Below are 21,110 nucleotides of genomic sequence, written 5' to 3'. Positions count from 1 at the left end.
CTTGTCAGGGAAGGCAGTTCACTCAAACGATTTTGATGAACTGCCATTTGAGCAGCATGATGTAAGAAAGTGTCACAGGGAAGAATCGAACATATGTACTTTGCCACAAAGAGCCTTCAGAGATTTTTTACCGATAACTGCTCACTGCTCTTTAACAGTTATTTGCACAGAGACAAGCTTCGTTGGATTTCATGATAGTTTTAGGGACATAGGGTCCACTTACCTTATCATCGGGCTTGAGATCACGAAGTTTCCCTGAACTAAGTAGGTTATTATCTTTTTTCTTCTCATTTAAAAGTTTACTAAGATGCGTCTCAAAGTTGGAGATCCTGAAAGTGGAAAGAGATGACGTGAAATCAATTAGGTTTTGGTTTCGTTTTTCTTATTCTATCAACCAAGATGAATTATTTCAATAACTACCTCTGGCAGTTTGTTTCGAGTGTTACGCGTAGTCACAATATATTTGACACCAAACGCAATGATAAATTCATTGTTAGAATTCATTGACAACCAAAGACTGAGGAATCTTAGTTTCATTCGGGTTCATTTCAAACATTATGATAATTTCTGCTGAATCTTATTTCATCGGTCATGTGGTAAACACGAAACTCACCACCCACGCCTTATTATACATATACCACACATTTCATCGGAATTTCACATCAATAAATGCCGTAACCATGGCGATGTTGAGACATAAATTCTGGTAAATTTGGTTAAAGAGCATCATTTCTCTTTTGGTAAGAAATGGATGATACCACGTCAAGAACCACAGACAGTAACATGACCACTTTCTAAAGGGAAGCAACCTGTAGAATTTGCCATACATCAGAATAATTCCAAATAACGTTACCATAATATCATCTCACTACAACATATTGGGATTTATCACAGTAAATCAAGCTATTAATGCGAAGTCATGACATGGTGGCAATATTATGAGTCGTCACCAGTAGTTTTCATACCGAATGTCACCAGTTTTCTTATGATATAACCTCACATCATAAGGATCATGTTACAATTGACAGCACAGGAAAATCACTTTGATTTCATTACATCACATTTCAAATTATCCTCATTTCGAATAAATCACTGTTTCTAATTCCTGTTAGCGACCAAAATCGTTTTTCACATCCCAAAGAAAAACTGTAACAGTTGCATCCTCAGTTGGACTTCAAACACGAGTTGCAGTGAAATGATCGCGCCGAGAAATCAGCCTCATCTAATTGATATTTAGTTTCTATGGTAACTCAACAGAAATTACAGCTAGGTATCTTATAAGTGTGCGAGTGTCAACGCTTAATATTCACTTGCAAGCGAGCTACTCCGATATCGGCCTGACTACCAACGGGATAAAAGCCTTTAGAAGTCAACGCTTTGTGTCGTCTGTTAACCCTTTCACTAGCCACGAGTCCCCTGAAGATATCACGAAGAATGCTAGATGGAGACGTCTGAACATTGATCATGCTGTCTCAAGACTGGAGTTTGAATAGTCGCCGTAACAGACACACTTGCTTCGTTTGAATCATTTCCATAACAGACAAACTTGCTTCATTAGAACCATTCTGTAACAGACAAACTTGCTACATTTGAATCATTTCCATAACAGACACACTTGCTTCATTAGAACCATTCTGTAACAGACAAACTTGCTTCATTTGAATCATTCTGTAACAGACAAACTTGCTTCGTTTGAATCATTTCCATAACAGACACACTTGCTTCATTAGAACCATTCTGTAACAGACAAACTTGCTTCATTTGAATCATTCTGTAACAGACAAACTTGCTACATTTGAATCATTTCCATAACAGACACACTTGCTTCATTAGAACCATTCTGTAACAGACAAACTTGCTTCGTTTGAATCATTTCCATAACAGACACACTTGCTTCATTTGAATCATTTCCGTAACAGACAAACTTGCTTCGTTTGAATCATTTCCATAACAGACACACTTGCTTCATTTGAATCATTTCCGTAACAGACAAACTTGCTTCGTTTGAATCATTTCCATAACAGACACACTTGCTTCATTTGAATCATTTCCGTAACAGACAAACTTGCTTCGTTTGAATCATTTCCATAACAGACACACTTGCTTCATTTGAATCATTTCCGTAACAGACAAACTTGCTTCGTTTGAATCATTTCCATAACAGACACACTTGCTTTCTTTGAACAGTCACCGTGACAGACACACTAGCTTTGTTTGGTCTCCAACACAGATACACTAGCTTTGTTTGGTGTCCAACACAGACACACTATAGATTCATGCACTTGATTGGGAACAACGTTTACATGACGTAGTGTTGGCCGTCGTCACGTCACCATGCATTTTACATTAGTTACTTAGTTCCCAATGCAGCAAGAAACTGCGGCAAACACGGAAACCTTATGTTTTTCACAGGGGTTTGATCAAGTTTGATGTAAGCGATTGGTTTTGCAATTTCAACTGACAACAATGCCTGTGCAAGCAGGAAACTGTGCAGTGGAATCAGGCGCTTTAATTGTGGTGAATTTCTATGATTTTTGCTGAATGCCATGGATACTTACAGTACAGACTGGTCATTATCAAGGAACCTCAATAACCGAGTGAGAATATCTGGTAGCACCAAACTGTCGTTGTTGATTATACTGCCCTCCAGTTCCTGAAAATAACAAAACTTCAAAATTGCAAAAACCTGAACGTTGGCTGCAGGTATATCTGAGAAAAAGTTGACAAACCTGAAGTTGGTTAAACTTGTTGAAATTCAGGCAAAAAGTGCATGATGGTACCCACATTTTCTTAACATCCGCATTACCCATGCCAACCCCTACCATGGTGTCAAAAAGTTGCCAACAGTTTTGAATATTGTAACGGGGCACTACCTGCATGATCAGCAGTTACCCTTATAGACGAAGATGATAATGGATTATAGCTGCACTGCTCCTCACTGCTTTTACCACAGTAAGCATTTAGAACGATTTTCTAAGGATTTTGCATGGTATGACGTAATTTTGGACACTGTGGCCGATGTGTGTTTTTGACGTCAAGACATAAGTCCCTTGACTTGAACAGCGAATGAAATGCCCGATGTACTCCACGTAGCGATATTTCTGCTCAGATATTGGGTCAGTTGTAATTTTTCTCACTGGTGTCTCACTGTATTCCCGAAAGATTTTAAATGCTGCCAACTGGACCTCTCCATAAAACAGAAGGACAGCGTAGGCAATGACTTGCCCACATGGTATACTGGTATTGGGAGCCGTCACAAAAGGCCATTTTAATCCAGCACAATTTTTAATTTAAAACCGGATCATATGTCGGATAATTAATTAAAAATCATCTTGGATCAGGTGCGCTGCGTAATTCAATTCTTTTTGCCTTGGGTTGGTTCTATTGTTTTCATGGTTTAAATTTATCTCGAGTTATTTTAAACGCTTGTAGCTGTCGTTCAAGTAGTCCAGTATATTTATCTTAAAGTGAACTTATCCCTGCATTCAGGTTGCGGCTTTGTCGTCCAAAGACCTATGTGGAACGAATGGAAATTTAATAATTTGTTATGTCTTCCTATTTCAACAGAGGCCAACGCCAAGTAGAAGTTTGAGTTTGTTTGAAGAACAAAATCATATCAAAGATGATTTTTGCAAATCATATTCATATGATTATCACGCTTTTAATTTGATGTGATTCAGTTTATTAAATTTTTATGAGATTATCCAAATCTGTACCTGACCCAAGGATAAACTTTGCAACATCACCGACAAATCAAGGTGTCAGATTTCAGGATCGCTATCAAAGCTGGTCTCCAAGGATGCATTTAACAACAAATAAAGTATCTGATGAGAGTGCAGCAGCTAATTAGCGCTAATTACAAGTCAATTACAGCCCCTTCATCCATCTGTCTAAATCTGTAACCATCAAAATCCAAATCTCAGCAAAGCTAATCGCAACAAATCAACAGAAAGAACAGCGGACTCGATGGCTTTTGAAATCTCACTGCGACTATAGAATTTCAAGCAGCAGACGAACCGAACCATTGCGGCTTTTCATTTGCATGCTTGTTTTTTAAGGAGAATATTCAAGGCTAAGAACAAAGTCTGTTGTTTGACTTGTCTGTTTTTTGATGAGAGGTACACCCTGGCTTACCATCCTGAAGTCAGTCGAGGATAGAAGGGACAGGGATGCATTACTACCGCATGTTTGAGAGAGACGCCGCGCTGATCAGCCAACACCCAGGCTAACTTTGGAAGAAAAGGAATTCACTTACTTTCATAGAAAGCTTAATGAACTTAAACTTTGGGCGGTGCAGATGCAGGAATTGCATCAGGTATGGAAGCTCCCACATGGCATGGACTCCCTCGGTTCGGACCGCCTCTGAAAGATAGGACGAAAGATTTGGTTAGATAAGTGCAGTTAAGTGTCAAAGGGCATGATAATCAAACTCTGGCTATTGATGCCTCCGGCCTGGATGTTCTTGTATTAATTAAATTAAATAAATAGTTAAAATAATTAAATAGTTTGGGTTCACATCTTATCAGAACTGGCAGTGGATTTAAGTGCCTGATGGTCCCAGTGCACAAATTTAAACTGGGTATGTCATCACAGTGTCATTTCGGACGGACAGCTTCTGAAAAATTGGGACACGGAGGACTTAACTCAGGTGAACGTCACAAAAGTTACATAGTATGAACTCCGGTTAGGCCGATGTCAATGCAGGGGAAAAGAGCGTAGGAGTAAATAATATAAGGTCAACCATGCCAACTCATGCAATATCACATATTTCCCCCAGCCTAATATCCCACCCCAAAATTGATATCATGACAAACAAGCAATAACATGCCACTGCCGTCTTAGGCTGTCCCCGGCCATGCATTCAGTCCCCTGGATCAGCATTATACCCGCCCCGTATAAACCCAGCAGTGTATCGTTTCAAAGTGTACCAACACAATGACGGCTCCACCCTTAGGGGAGAACGCACACCCATTGTACGATGGAAACTTTTCAATACTGACGGCATCAGCGGAATCAGATTGTGGTCCGTGTATGGGCGATCGTCTTGGCGAGATTTCGCGTTTGTTTCTCCTTCGGGTTAGGACAGTTGTCAAGCAGTCGAGTGATCTGGGTATTTTATATTTCAATCATTTTGCCGTGAGGGGTTTGCGACTAAATAATACGGTATACCGCGCACACAGTGTTTGTGGGGGTTACACTTAATGACTTTGGTGTAACGGAGCCCACTAGTTTAACTCGATACATTCAGGATGAGATGACATTTTCTCCAGATGGGCTTGCCTGATCTGATGTTAGTTGAGAAGCAGATCTCTTGATTTCTCTAGTGAGGATTTCAAGATTGAAGAATCTTCCCAATGACCTCTTAGTCAAATGCTGCACAGCAAAGCCCCAGCATTCCACATGGAACAGATTAATCCCGTTAGTATCATTGACCACACAGCAGTACCTGAAATGACATCCCAGCAACACCGCTGGAACGGCCATATAAACTCGACCTGATATTCAAAAGCCATTTGGTGTCATCTTCGAATGATGTAATGAAGATGAGCTAGTCTATCGTTGGCTACATGCTTTAGCCTACTCTGTGGCGAGCATGGAATGTGGATGGTACGCAAAATAAAATGAGTCGATGTGGTCGATCCTTCCTCCTCCTTCAAAACATTTCAAGTCAAGAACCTGGCGTTAACATTATTTTATCTAGATCTCCTTCAGTTAAGCACAGTGAACTTTTAAATAACACTAAGTTAAAGATACAAATGTAATTAGCCAAGTTAAAGATAACGCTACTGAGAAACTTCCTTGTTTGAACAACTGGGTCCCTTTAGTGACGAGAGGGTTAAAATGCTATACTAAATGCACAACGTGCGTGGAAAAAGACAGCCAACTCGAAATTTCTCTGTATGTCGAGGGTCTACAGCTGAAACGTAGAAATCTCCAAATACCTGCTGCGTATCATGCACAGAGTTTATCGACTGAACCTCTACAATCTGTAAGCTCATGCATGTAAAGAGACTCAAGTCAGATAGGTGGCCTGTACACGCATCAAAAGGACTTCCCCCCTTCCAAACCCCTTTGAAACAAGATTATTAAACGTACAAACCACTCTTTATTCCTTGATGATCGGCAAAGAACCTTGCTATTCTGCGATGTTTAGCTCCGAATGCTAGGTGATAGCTAGCGATATAGTAGATTTACATGAGAAATAAAGGTACAGGTGATGAAGCAAACAGAATGCTGGCTATCTGTATGAAATCTGACATATAGAGCATCATCTAAACGACCAACACTCTTCCCCATCTAACTCGCACTTCGCACCTAGGCTAAGCGCTACCTTGAGCAGTTGAGTTAGCCAAGTAAGCAGCCTACTATCATCAATGCTCCCATAGGCTTGAAATGAATTATCCACACCCAGACAATGATATGTAGGTCTGGCCCTTCTATCAGTGGTGTAAGGAGGAAAGGGCTGAAAATCAAAGAGAATGTAGAGAAAGGTCCCAAAAACTTCCACGTTGAAAGATAGACAGGTGACTTGCTCAAGATTACAAACAAGCAAACATGTCACTGAATGAGCTGACCCTCCAACCTACAATAAGGCTGATACCACAGCCTGTGGTCATTTTCGGGTAACCACTAGGGACATATGGCGGCATACGCAGCGTCGAAGTGGTCATAATCCATTACGCCGTCTGTCAAAAACTGGCGATCCCAACGAGTGACAGGATGGCCAAAAGCAGTCAATCAGAAACGAACTCAACATGCCAAACTGTGGATTTCCAGCATTATAGGGTGATGCAACAGAGAAGAAACCGGAGAACTTTAATTGAAATCCATAAGTAATTAGAACTGCAGAATGAAGTGAAAGCCCAACCTGGGAGGCTGTTTTCTGGAAAACGAAGAACTGACTCGATCCCACCCTTGAAATTGGCATTCACTTCGTTTGGGAAGAGTTCTAACTGCAAAAGGATTTCAAATTCTAGCCAAAATGGTGGTGCCAAAATGGTCGACCCTCAAAACCAACCTGTCGTTGCGCTCTGGACATGATAGTAATTTCTGATTGAACCTCAACGAAAACCATATGACCACTAACCAATTTATACTTAATTTTCATTGTATCTTTGTGCATGCATTCATGAAGATGTGTACAAATGAGTAAATTAAACCATATGTAGGCCCAAACACTTAAAAATCACCAAGTATTAGGCCTGTACACATTTGTTAGCGGTAAGCCCATGTTTGCAAACAAGCTGCAGACAAGTTGCAAAGTCTTGAATACCCACCACAAAGACTCAACCTAACCTTTTTAACAAAGCGGGTATGCAATAACCTCAGTTTGACAAAAGTTGCCAGAAGTTTTTCGGAATCACCTTGTACCTTTGGGTAAAATAGACATGACAACTTGCAAAGTCATGAATATACCCACAAAAACCTCTCTACTTTACTTTTTCACCAAAGTTGGTATGCTATGACCTCAGTTTGCCAGCCACTCTACCCCTGCACATCCTCTGTGGGCTGCCGGATAATGGTTTCACTTATTTTCCCACAATTGTGAAAGAATCTTCACCTGAGAGTACCTGGATTGTATCGAATTGAACCCCAGACAAACAGGAACTTTCATTCGGTAATTCATTCCGAAAAACATCTTGATGAATTTTGCAGACATTTCCTTATCGCTGGTCAGATTTTGTTGGTCGGCCAGCCCTCACAGTCACAACTTTCCATACTACAGAGTTAACCTTACAGGGTGTCCCTGAAGAATGTTAAGCGAACTGCATGGGCCTTTGAATGTTTCACGGTCCATATTCCTGAACAGACTCCAGGCTACAGGGTGTACCTGAAGACTATTATCTGTTTATATACAACTAAAATTGTTACCAGTAAGGAGATCTATTGCTGAACAATCACAATGGGTGATATGACTAAAGACTAGTAAATGCCTTTACTCAGTTTTGTACAGAAATGCCTGGTGTAAATGTACAGAGTTGTCAGTAAAAGCATTTACTATAGTCCTAGTCTTCAGTCATACAACCTGATGTACTAATTGCAGCGATGTAAGTCTGCCAAAACCGGATACTGAAGGCCTACATATCATACTGGCCAATCATCAAAAGTAGAGAACATTCACAAAAATCCATGATAGACTTTAGAGCAATCAAGGTGTGTATGATGACATTGATGTTATTTTTAAGTCGCATCTTCCTCATACATATCCAGCAAATGGGTCCACAGCTCAACACCAATTGAAATTCGTAGGATTTGCATTTCAGAATCACTGGAATGTTGAGCAGCAGATTTTTTGAGGACACACATACATTTTAGGAGCAGAATTACTGATGTAGGCCTACAATATCGAATGTTTTGTCCATGAGTAAACTCATGCACATCCAGGTCACATCCTTCACTGGCATGCACAGCATACAGCAGGAGTCAAGGACCCCAGCTTGCGACAAATGTATTTGGGGAGGATGCATCTAAAACGCTGCAGAGGGGAAGTAGCAGCACTTAGCAAGGTGGGCCCGGTTTGGTAGCCCCTAGTTTACCGTTATCTTAGCAAGCCTCCAAGTTAAAGCGAACTGGAACCGCCGAGCGATTTATTCAACTTTTCGACTTTCGCCGCCCGAGAAAGTCAAACTTCCAACTCCCTATTCGAGTTCAGATTTGTAGCTCCGCCCCCAGTGCCCGAGCATGCGCAGTTCAATTTGTTATTATTGAGAATCATGTGAGTCATGCGATCTTTCATTCATGAATTTTCGTAGTAAATTCCATAGTAGTGACGTCACTGAATGATTGACAGCTGGGCGCCATGTTTCATTCATGCCTCGTTCTGATCACCCAATACGCGGGAAATGAAAACGAGGTCATACGAACTGGCTTGGCGGTTCCAGTTCGCTTTAACACAGCATACGGTAGGATTCAAGGACCAGGCTTCCGACAAATGTTAGGGGGAATGCATCTGAAATGCTAGTGACCATTGCCCAGTTTGCGGCCGTTACATAACACAGCCAAGTTTGATCTGTTAGGTTTAGCTGCCGCTATACCACCGCTAAGTTAGCGGAACCTATGTGGTTCCACCAAGTTTTAGCAGAGCCCCAAGGGTTTTGCTAAGTTAGGTAGCGGTCAGTTTGAACAACTTGCCCCAGACACGATATTTGGGCACAGATTGCATGAAGGACTTTTATGTGTTGATATGACGTTTATAATTATACAGGCAAACCTCTCAATCAAGGACACCCTCTGGACTGACAAGTGCTGTCCTTGACAGAGAGGTGTCCTGCTTAGAGAGGTCAAATTGAATGGAAACACTCGATTTGGGACCAAAACTAGTGCCCTTAATAGAGAGGGTGTCCTTAATACTAATAGAAAGGTGTCTTCTAAGGGAGGTTCTACTGTAGTTTGACAAGGAAATTAAACTGTACAGGGTCATTTACCTAAGATCACAAGCACTCAGCCAAGTGCAGTAAACTTCACCTCTCACCATCTATCAAAATCATTTGACATCGATGTACTAAACAAGCATCAACTGAACATGTACTGTCAGAATGGTTAGCCCACATATCATGTCACACAAAGTCTACCAAGAATGTGCGCAGACAATCAAATGACAAAAGCGGGCAATATGACACACTATCTGAATGCTCAGACACTGAATAGTCATAGAAAGTTGCAGCTAATCAGTCAGTATACACCAAAACACTGCTGACCTCATTACAACTATGACATGTTATAATTTGAATGTTCCACATTCTGGTTTATTTATTGATATATTTCTCTTATTCAGTTGGCGATTAATTTTGACTTGTTGGTATACAATCCATTAAAATGTATGTATGCGGGCTGAATGGGACTTGAAAATAAACTTGACAGCTCTCAATGAAATGGCCAGGCCATTGTGCTCACCTGTTTCCAGGATGTGCTGCGTTAATAGCCAGAACTCCCCAAGTACTCTGAATCAGTGCGACGATTGGCCGAAGTCGAAACAAAATATCCGGATTTCTTATCTGGTTACGCGACAGGATACGCGACAGAGAACTTTTGTACCGACTTCTGCCAGCTCCGGCGTCGATTCAAATCCCTCAAAGGAGTAAAGAGCTGCACATCAGATAGATGATCGCAACGTTTTTTTAGCTACATGAGCTACAAGCTTTTTCAGCTACATGTAGTTTATGCTAGTCTATTGCTATCGACTAAGAGGTCAAATTAAAGGGCCGCAGCAGTTGCCAGTCACTGTTTGGTTCCTGGCTCAAGAAACTTCCTCAAAATCACAATAGGGGGAGCCAGCTACGTGGAAAGGTTTGCCAACATAGGCCTTGTATTTATAAACTGTACAACCTGTCAGTTAACAAACCAATACAAATCGTATAAAGTCTACTTCAGCCCAAGGATGATCGGAATTCATATAGATTTTTGCACATATTTACATGTTCTCTTTCCGAGCAAGCAGATTTGAACCAAACACAATATAAAGCAAGTATTACCACTGTATGTACAAACACATTATGCTCTGATTCCTGGCGAGAATACAAGAACGCTTCCATGGACTTGTCAATCGTACCCAATCCAACCTAACTTTACCAAGAAACAGTGTACACCATGTATTATGGCAGGTACACAAATTTCAAGTTGACGTTAGCTTGAACTTGACTAGACAATTGGCCTGTCGGAGTGTATGCACTCACATGCTCTAAAAGGTTTACCGACAATATGTCAGCACAGAGAGGGCAAATAATTATGAAATACTGATATTGTGCTGAATATCAAGCATTCTATGCACTTATTAGTTTGATAGGCCTTTTAGAATGACATTTAGAACTCTGGATCCACCTGAGTGAACATCAGATTTTTTCGCAACTTTTCCTGAGCAAACGTCATGGGTCTATAGCAAGGCCCTAGATCATGATAAAAGTGAGGGGTGGTCAGCTATGGTGTACAATAATGGATGGTTGAGTCGACTGCATCACCACATGCAACAACGAATGCCGAGCCAGTTATCTTTTGCGAAAGTTTGATGGAATTAGCAATTCTTGCGTTTGAGACTTGGAGACCAAATGGTACAGTATATGCGAACTCGTCCAACGCAAGACAACACCATCATGCCATGAATCAACAGCACAGCAAATCGGTGTTTCATCAACCTAATTTGATAGGCCTTTAAGCATGTGAAACATGTAAAGCCCGCATATTTATGTAGCCAAATACTCTAACACCCACATGCAGTAATCATGATTAATAAAAACTTCTGATGAGCAAGACCACAAACATATTTTTGAAGTGAGTTTCAGATTTTTACGAACGGTGTGGCCCGAGTTTCAGTTGCATGGACTGTTTAGTGATCATGACTCCCAGAAGCGCTGGGGAAGAAGGATTGATAAAATGAATGGAGAAGAACGAATGCACAACATTATAACTCTTTGGCTACAAACTCAGACCATGATATTGATGGAGTCAAATCACGGATCTGGGTCTGTTTTGAAGAACTTCGGAACAAAAACAGTCGCAAAAACCGTATATCGCCACAAATGCATCCTTTAGGGGTACCGTAAATCCCTTTCTGCTGCCCGGTATATTTTAATGAAAAGATACTTCTCACAACCAAGGTTCAAGAAACCACAAATTGCTTTGACGAGGCCCATGACAGATTAAGAACAGATTAAGAACGGCTGCCTATGGCCTGTGCTCAGGCACAGACTGCATTTACAGGAACATATTCACACAACCGTTCACAATCACATTCTCCAACAATAGATTGTAAAACACCTAACGAAAATATTGACATCAGTCTTCAATCAGGGTGTATGGAATTTCAATAGAGTCAGCTCCATGAAGCCGGGGAATTGGCCAAGGGGCCTTGGTCTGGCCCTGCATTATTCATGCCAGGCGATTTGTGCAGTTGCTCATGTCCGCAAGTTAGGGTACACCATCAACAAACAGGCCATGAGCTCTGACTGACTGCCAACGTTCGAAATAGACTGAAAGGGGGTTTCACTTGGGATCTGGACTGGGGAGCGCGGGTGCTGAACGGGCTGAACTGAACACTTGCTGCATGCATCATCCCCCTGGAAATAGCCATGACCATGCCCTGTGTGAATCAGCAGTACAGTTATGACACATGCCTCATTCTTCCGCTGAAGCCAAACCTGAGAACACAACAAGAGAGGCAAAACCACACAAACTTACCCAGAAAACAAAGTCGGGCCAGTATTCATCACAACACAAGAGCCATTCCCCTTACTTTTTTGCCATTCGGGGTAATCCTGGTTCGTTCTCCTAAAAATCCTTGCTCTTCCCCTGAATCCTATGTGGATACCGGGCGCTAACAGTGACTGGAAATCAGTGTAGGCATGCGATTAGCTGCACAATGTGATCATGACGCTGACACAGGACACAGAAAGAGAAAACTTCATGCGAAGAGCACATCTTTTCTTGTGCTGACACACGCACAATAGACCTTTTGTGACAGGACTGTCTTGACTGTAGCAGGCTGCTATTTGCACAGCAGAGATTGAATGCATCGTGCTCCATTCAGTGGACCTAGCTATGGACCCTATGTTCCCGTATCTCGAGAGGTGTTCACGAGATGGTCTGAACTCTGTAGAGCATGGGGTCACGGGAGGCAGAATAGAGAGTTTGGTAGTTGCAACGGGTAGGAGCAGTGCACCATTCGCAGCACAACTGAGTTAGTTTGAATCAAAAGCAACGGAATGGACATCAGCTTCCTTGAACAAAGAAAGAAACAGCTACTTAGAATGTGCAAATAATGTCATCTATCACAATATGATTCATATTCATTGCATATTTCTAATCAAATGAAAAAAAGAATTCATGATGATACAAGCACCAGTGGTACGACTACAAGGCATCTGATCTTCCTTTGGAAATCGTAATGCAGTTTTGAAAATATCAAGGCTCTGTGATACGACTGGCCAAATTTTGCCTTTCTTGAAAGCTGATGCCTCAAACTTACACCAAGAAAAGTCAACAAAACTGTGTCCCTTCTGGGTAATAACCATGTCATAATCAAGTGTACACAGGTCAGCGAGAGCCCCTAATTCAGCCCTCAAGGAATAGACAAGGTGTTTGCCTCAAGTTGTTTCACAGCTTCCGGCGCAGCCTTTTTAGAGATCAGAATCAAAACGACACCTAGCATATTGCATCCAAATCGCCTTAGTCTATATCACAAGTGTGCTCATATCCCGCAAGCCGAGCCTCAGGGCCCATATCATCAACTAACCCGGGGCAAAATGTCATCTTCAATCAATTTTTCAATTGTCTCGTTCGCGCAGAGCATGCTGATGGTGTCATCGCTGTACTCTCATCGGCAATAAACGAGAGCATTGTCGGGCAAGTTTATGCTGCTACTGCGGCTGTGATTTTATTACTGCAAACTAAGAGTACAAGAATTTCACAAGCCTCGGGGCCATGCCGTTGCCTCGAGCTGCATGTTGACACTATTTGATCTGTAATTGACTATAGCATCACGAATTGGCCAATCAAGCAGAGTCGCAATCTGTGCGAATCCCGATTGAAAGCCAGCAATGAGAAATCAATAGCGAGGTTTAGCAACTTTCCGACTCTGACTTGAACTACGCCGGCTGTGAACATCCTTGATATAAGCCATCTGATCGATGTTTTCAAGTCATGTAACCACTTTTGGTGGAAAAAGAAATTGCGTCATTAAGCAGATATGCCCATACATCGTAAATATCTAAGTCATAACGACTTAAAATATGACTTCACACATCCATGATATGCACAAATCCAGCTTTCAACGCTAATTTTTATGCTACAAGAGATGGTTTTTTGTGTGCTGAAAACGTTGATTACATCTTCTATATCGACAATGTCCATAGCGGACTGCAATTCAATCTCGTAGTTCAAGTCGGAGTGTTGGAAAGTTGCTCGTGCTGGCTAATAACTCTACCCCTTCGTAACTGTTCACTCAACACATATCTGCTATACCTTTGCAGAGATTTTGGAAATAGAACGCATCTATCTTCTTAAATGCGGGTAAAAACCTTTTTGGCAAGCTCCCAAGCTCAAACCACGCTGATGGTCCAGCACTGGTTTACCAAGAGTGAACTACACAATACTGCAACTGGGTGAGAAGTGAGCATCTTCCTGAATGAAAACTCATCCCAAGTCCATGCAATACTGACCCCGCAACCCCTTTCTTCCAGTAAAAGTAACTGCAGTTTTTTTCAGGGAGGTGTCTTGTTTGTAAGGAAAGACAAATCTCCCAATCAAGGTCTTTAATTTGCTCCTCACGCAATTGAAGACGCATCCCAATCTGCACCTCAAACCACATGACTATGTGGTAACCATATTTCAGGCCACATTTTCAATTAGTCTGCATGGCCACAAAAAAACCAAATGGCTATAAATTGCACAGCCTTGACAACGACATTCACTGAAATACACTGGGCTGACAACAGAGGCAGGCACACCTCTGTGTCCAAAACACATTCCTGGGACCAAACCCATTGTGGTGATGGTGTACCCGGGCAATAGTCGGCCGCGTCTGACAATAGGGCCGACGAATTGACAGAACTTGCCATTTATGGTAGTGATGACCCGATAATAACAAGATCTGTTACAACAGGCCGAACAAAGTCCATGGCAACCATCTCATGCACCCGTATTGTCCCCATCTAATTTTTGTCTTTGTCGACGACGCCATGCTGTCATTTCCTACGACACCATCTCAACCTTCATCAAAGCAATTCATGTCAATTTTTGTTAGAATTTGTCTGTTTCGGAGAATAAGGATCATTAAATCATGATTCATGCATACAGTATAAGAATCTCGCCGGGGCAGTTTGCAAATGGCACTGAAACATTCAGACAATGATGAGGTGATAGCAGGTCACACGCACGATTCGTGACAACTGAGACAATTGCCATCATAGCTTTTTGATACGTGCTACACCACCCCCAAACTTTCATGCCAGCATTTTCAAAGTTTTTTCATGCACAAGCTTAAGGGAATCAAAGATATTGATAGGTTTACCAGAATCTGTTGTATTTTGAAACGTCTGACTGTCTGTCTTTTGTCATAATCTGCACATTTGAAAGAACAGGGCATTTGGGGAAATCGGAAATATGATACCAATAAAGAGAGTTCCTTTCTGTGTAAATATGAACTTTACCTTACAGTTCAAAATACTTGATTGGGACTTCAGCCCTTTCACACAACTGTAAAGTCTGAGGGACATAAAGGCACCTCATTGTCTGATATTTAAGCAATCGATGTTTGAGGAAATTCTGATCAGGATCAAATTACTGGTGATAATAGCCCGTGAATTAGGGAGGCAAGGATGGAGACAAAAACAGTTACTTTTTACAGTAGTTCATCCCAACCTGACTCCTTTTCTTGGTGCACTGATGAAGGATTACTTCAGAACACCCACAAGTGTCTCTGATCAATTTAGGATGAGTTGAACAAAAAACTTCCATTTCAACTTGATCATACCATACCACAGGTACATCATGTACGAACACCAGCACTGATCTTATACCTTCTAAGGTTGGAAAATCTCTCGCAGACACAGGGCCCGACCTTCAAAACCAGTAGGAGGATGAATTTTGACAGAAGGCAACAGTTTCAAGGTCAGGACATGGCAGTGTCTTTGTTGCTGAAGCGAACGTCTGACCCTGATCGCTGGCATGGGGTACAACTACAGGATTTCACTTGTACTGCAAGCCGGTTTCATAAACCCTCCTAGTAGTGCACTGATGCCTCCAGTACAACATGTTTCAAAATCATTGCAAATCATTTTTCTATGAGATGATAAACACTTTCTCCCTATACTACACCAAACCAGGACATTCATCAGAATGTTTTGAAAATTTTTTCGTCATTTTCAAATCAACAACCTACAGCAATTGAAAATAGATATCAGTAAAGGTTAAAAAGATCCCCCGGCCTTTTAAGGCCTTCAGCTCTTATTCCCTTCGAAATAAAATCGCACAGAGAGGAAATATTTCATATTACATCATGAATACCTTGGGCATATGGAAGGCGCGCATAGACACCGCATGAGGAAAGAAGGTATAGGGATAGCCTCGAGGGTAGCAGGAGTCTCACCCCTGACATTTTCTGATTGGGTATGTCAATAATTGACCCAACACTTAATTGATGGATATAGAACTGTCCCCTAGTTTTGAGTTCTTCTGACATATTTCTCATGTAACAGTGGACAAATAAACAAACAGTGGTCTCAGTCTGATGTTGGAATCGAATGAATAGCAATCAATTCAAGGACACAGCCACTTGACAGCAGGCGCTGCCATAAAAATATTTTCAAAATCAATTTTTCTCTCGGCAACGTCACAACAATCGATCTGTCAACCTGTGGCTAATACATATCAATAGTTATTTTGAGAATTCACCATCGGTATAAAGTCACAAATGAAGTGCATCACTTGTTTGAGTTTTTCGTAATCTATAGGGGCAGCAGAGTTTTCGTCAGTTGAATTGCAGGGTTATACCGTCGCTTCAAGGATTTTGCCTGAAGGCGACAGATAAATGTCTTCCTGAACTCACTGAGTGTATCTATCGCTTTACAACGACAAAGCACTTTGACTTTCGCTTGTGGGAGATGAAAACAAACTTTCTTACCACAAGACCTGGCAGAGTTGAGGAAAACTTCAACCTAAACAATTTAATACCTGACAAGAAGGAAGTCGAGTGCAGGACACTGACGGAATTTCAAATCGTCAGTGATCAGAATAATCCATACGAACGCCACACCATTAAATCTATTATTCATTACGGCAACATCTCTTCTTGAAGTCATGACACCGCATAATCACTTCCAAGGCTAAAATCACCCACCCGAAACTCAGAAATGCATATTTGGCAGTTAAATATTTTTATTTTTCTGGGGGAGGGCCCAAACCCCCTTAATTTTCCAAAATGACTGCACCCTGAGCCAACTTTCCCAAATATTTGGATGTGCCACTTGCAATATGTCATGTATACATTTTAATGATTTTCAATGATAGCTAATAGTCTTGAGTTCCTAATATCTATCGTCTAGAAAATTCCAATGAATCAGCGTTTATTGACCAAATGAGGGAAAGTATGTAACAAAAATACAATGCCAATCATTTCCTTTTTTAACTTGAGCTCACTGTATGCCCTTTGTTAAAATGTACAACAAGAACATCAGAAACTACTAGAAAAATTACAAATATTTGGTGTTTTTCGTAAGCATGGAAGGAAGTCAAATGATTTTGACCTTTGATTTGAGAAAATTACCCTGAGTGAGTTTACATCACAAAATCAATCAAAGGCAGCTAGGGTTTACATATGATTCACAATATCACAAGTCACGTTTCACTTGTCACAAGAATGTTTGTTCACGGACTTGAAAACCTGACTTTATAAAAGTGACATCATGAATCCTATGTAACCCGCTCTTCGGAAACAACTTGTTCATTCTTAAAGTGGAATCCTATGTAACCCACTCTTCGGAAACAACTGGTTCATTCTTAAAGTGGAATTCTATGTAACCCGCTCTTTGGAAACAACTTGTTCATTCTCAAAGTGGAATTCAATGTAACCCGCTCTTCCGAAACAACTTGTTCATTCTCAAAGTGGAACCCGCTCTTTGGAAACAACTTGCTCATGCTTAAAGTGACAATGTGAACTACAAATTTAAAGTAAATACACCAAATAGAGCTTTACCAAGCGATGCCTAAAAAGTCGGAAAATTTATCTCAGCTCCGTCTAAGTCAGTTATCATATTTCCCGATCGGCTCTTAATTGGAAACATCATCGTTAGTTTTGCAAAACATTGCACTGATCTGTGATTCACTCGCTCTGCTGCAACGCGCATATACGCCGGAATAAAATGATGACGGAGAAATTACGCATATTCCCCCAAGATTAACACCCAGGAACAAATAACGTTATGTGGTGGACTCACTATACCACATTCACAACAAGCAGCAGTATCTCAAGTCAAGTCGATGTGTAGTCACTTTCTACACCTTTGGGACCGAAGCCAAATAGATGAAATTGTACACTGATAAAAGTGTGGACATGCATGTCCTCGGCTTTGAGGCAGAAGTGATTTTCATTTGCACATAAAAGCAAGAAATACATTCCTATAGTATTTCCCTCAAAGATGCTGAGGTCATGGTTAATCTTTCAACACTTTCCCGGGAATTTGACTGAAAATACAATATGGCAAATCCTTTCATTTATTACACAGATACATACCAATCATAACATTTATGACAGTCATCATATCATAACAGAAATATATGCCCGACATTTTTTGTTTATTTAAAATTCACAATTTTTTCTTTTTTAAACTCAGGCCAGACCAACAGAATCATCATGAAGAGGAAATGACAACATGGCAAAAAAGTTCTCAACATAAAAGTTGCCTCGAGACCAGCGATTTGCATGTCATGTTTAAGCGCTCGACAAACAAGTGAGTTTTGTCACCGCGATGTAGATATGACAACTTGACGATTGTGATAACAAAGCAGACACCGATTGGTTTGATTGCAATCAATCGTAGTATTGTCATGGTAACGTCGCAGAGAGCAGCAACAAAAATCGCTCCTTTTCAAAGTGCTTCAGCAAATGCCTTATCGAACATGAGCTGCCTTGCCATCATCATCATCCTGGTGGTGTTTTGCCCATTCTCGCCACATGCATGATTTCTCACTGAATTTGATCAGTCCATTGATCACGCTGCTCGCGGAATCATTTCACATTCATGATGCTCCGTTTGCGTTCATGGTGCTTTCTCAACAAAGGTCAATATCTTTCTGTGAATGAGTATATTAACCCTTTCAGATCAAAGCACAATTGTTGAAACCAAGGGTCAACTAGACATAACGCAATCGAGGTGTATCGCAACGTATGCCTGCCCCGCTCCGTGGGCACCAGAGATGTTTCTGGCTGTTATTAAACTGGTTCTGAAGTTGTGGGGTGGAAAAGAAAGATGGCAGCCTGGCAGCCAAATTGGGATTCATGGCGGGACATAAATGGATAGGGAAGCTCCCCTACACTAGGCCATCACCTCATAGAAGCTTTAGGTCTGTCACTCACCAAAGACTATTCACTTTTGGATCTCTACAGCATGTAACAGCAATGACTAGAAGTCATCTCAGCTAGAAGTAAATTGTTCACCAAAGCAATTACACGAGTCAAACTCGAAGCAATTAAGAGTAGCTCATGCTCTTCAAGGGAAGTGAACTAAAGCCAAGCATCTTGCCCAAGGAGCCAAGCGAACAAAGTCAAAGTGGGCATACGCTTTCTGATCTCTGCGGCAAATATCAGCGATCATCTCAGAAGCAAATTGTTCACCTACGCAATTACGCGAGTCAAACCCAAGGCAAAGAGCGGCTCAAGCTCGACATGGAATACAAGTGTATGCCGCCAACTATCGTCAAATCCACTTACTCCCACAAGAAACAATGTACAACATGCACTGAAACATGTACATGAATCAAGCTAAAGTTAGATTGAACTTAGCTATGGAGCCCATCTTTCAAACCTGCATTGACTAGAGGCAGGATATCATAGAAAAATATTGAAAAATCTTACGCAGGTGTATCCCTCGCATCGCTGCGGGCGCAATTGCTTCATATCGTGTAAAGTGCATCATTTGACAGATCATTGCCAAGAACGGCAAGACGTTCTTGCCAATTAATTTAGAACATGCAGTGGTAATCCACTGCGTATTATGGTTACGGAGGTGTTGGTTCGAGGGTAAATAATGGCACAGAGGGGACAGGGGATTGACAGATGACGACCTCGTAGGATGCTGCCGGGCTGAGGAGGCGGTGAAGTAGGCATTGCCATGTCGAAGGATGGATAACGTGACATTTTTCACCAGAGGGGACATGTCTGAAATTGTTTTGTCAGAATGGCTGATGTCAACATGTCAGGTTTACATCTGAATCTGAATATCATTTCCCTGGAGAGATCAACATGATCGATATTTAGCGCTTTCGATTACTAGTGCCGTGCTTGGGGTAAGCATCAGATCCAGTGTCTTGAAGCCCATGCCCAGTATTACCTGAATGCAGAGGTTCGCACGTTAGGCCTGGACAACAGTAGCGTGAAAAATAATGACAAGGCACCAGACCAGGTCTGCATTCTCACTTTGGCCTGGCGCAAGATTAGGCGCCAGAGCCAAAAATAACGCAGTAGGGCTAACTCTCGCAAGCACCGCACTAGTGATTGAACAAGCTATTTGAGGGGGAGTGTGCGTCACCGTCAGCTAGTAAAATATGGTACATTGCCATCCCATCCTCATCACCAATATTTTGATCTTCAAATTGAAATGGAAACATGGAGACACAGAAAAGTGTTGCGAGTTGGAACTTTGAACAAGGGTGATTGGCAAAGCATTTCAATCACCAGCATGCCAGAGGTTCATGGGAAAAGGATTTTTGTCAGGTTCACCTGATGACATGACAAAATGACCTTTTAGTCACAGTAAGTGATATAAGGGAACACTTTCCCTTTGGTTTTTCAGCCCAGACTTAACTGACATGATGGCCTTTTCTGATGCATTCAGCAACACTTACAGCTACCTTAGATCTGCCATGAAAGAAATGTCAGTTTGTCAGTGTTAGCAAAATAGGGAGTGTTTTAAAAACGGATTGAACGACCGAGAATAATGCCAAGTTGACATTTTCGTTTTGCAGCGATGTGTAACTAGGTAGGGAAGTGTGAAGGGTTGGATACCAGTGTTCTGTCAAATAAAAGAAGCTTTGTTGCACTGATCAACTTTAGAAGAGAAGCGCTGAGGAAATGTTTATCAGGCGGAATTATTAACAATAGACGCGTAAATATGAAAGATGTGCAACCATAGTTACAGTTGGCAGCAGGATTATATTTGCCTCGTAAAAGGTGGAACAAGCCGCCATTTTTATGCTCTATGGGAATTTTTAACAGTCAACAATTCACCTGGCAATGTCATGTATTCTCTTTTCTAAACGAATCTCAACTAATTTCTAAAAAGTCTATTGAGCTTCAAACTGATATTATTAAGTTTAGAGGTGTCATCCCACTTTATTTAAATTCTAAGACCAAATCGGCTCCAAGACCGGGTTTAGATTCTAATTGCATATAGACAGCTAGGTTT

At 41.3% G+C, this 21,110-nt stretch overlaps 1 protein-coding gene across 2 annotated transcripts in view; it reads right to left on the bottom strand.

Annotated features, from left to right (window-relative positions):
* LOC135493046 (B-cell CLL/lymphoma 9-like protein) overlaps window positions 1-21,110 on the bottom strand; it is a 48,006-nt gene that overhangs the window by 15,946 nt on the left and 10,950 nt on the right. For both annotated transcript variants that reach the window (XM_064779883.1, XM_064779882.1), the window contains 3 exons: window positions 4,256-4,362; window positions 2,559-2,653; window positions 224-329 (listed from right to left, as the gene is read on the bottom strand). In XM_064779883.1, the coding sequence (XP_064635953.1) occupies window positions 224-329; window positions 2,559-2,653; window positions 4,256-4,333 (279 nt within the window). In that variant the 5' untranslated portion in view covers window positions 4,334-4,362. The remainder of the gene's footprint in view (window positions 1-223; window positions 330-2,558; window positions 2,654-4,255; window positions 4,363-21,110) is intronic.

The sequence above is a fragment of the Lineus longissimus genome, chromosome 8 (genome assembly GCF_910592395.1).
Source record: "Lineus longissimus chromosome 8, tnLinLong1.2, whole genome shotgun sequence".
In the NCBI taxonomy this organism is placed as follows: Eukaryota; Metazoa; Nemertea; class Pilidiophora; order Heteronemertea; family Lineidae; genus Lineus; species Lineus longissimus.
This window is presented reverse-complemented; position numbering and strand designations above follow the sequence as displayed.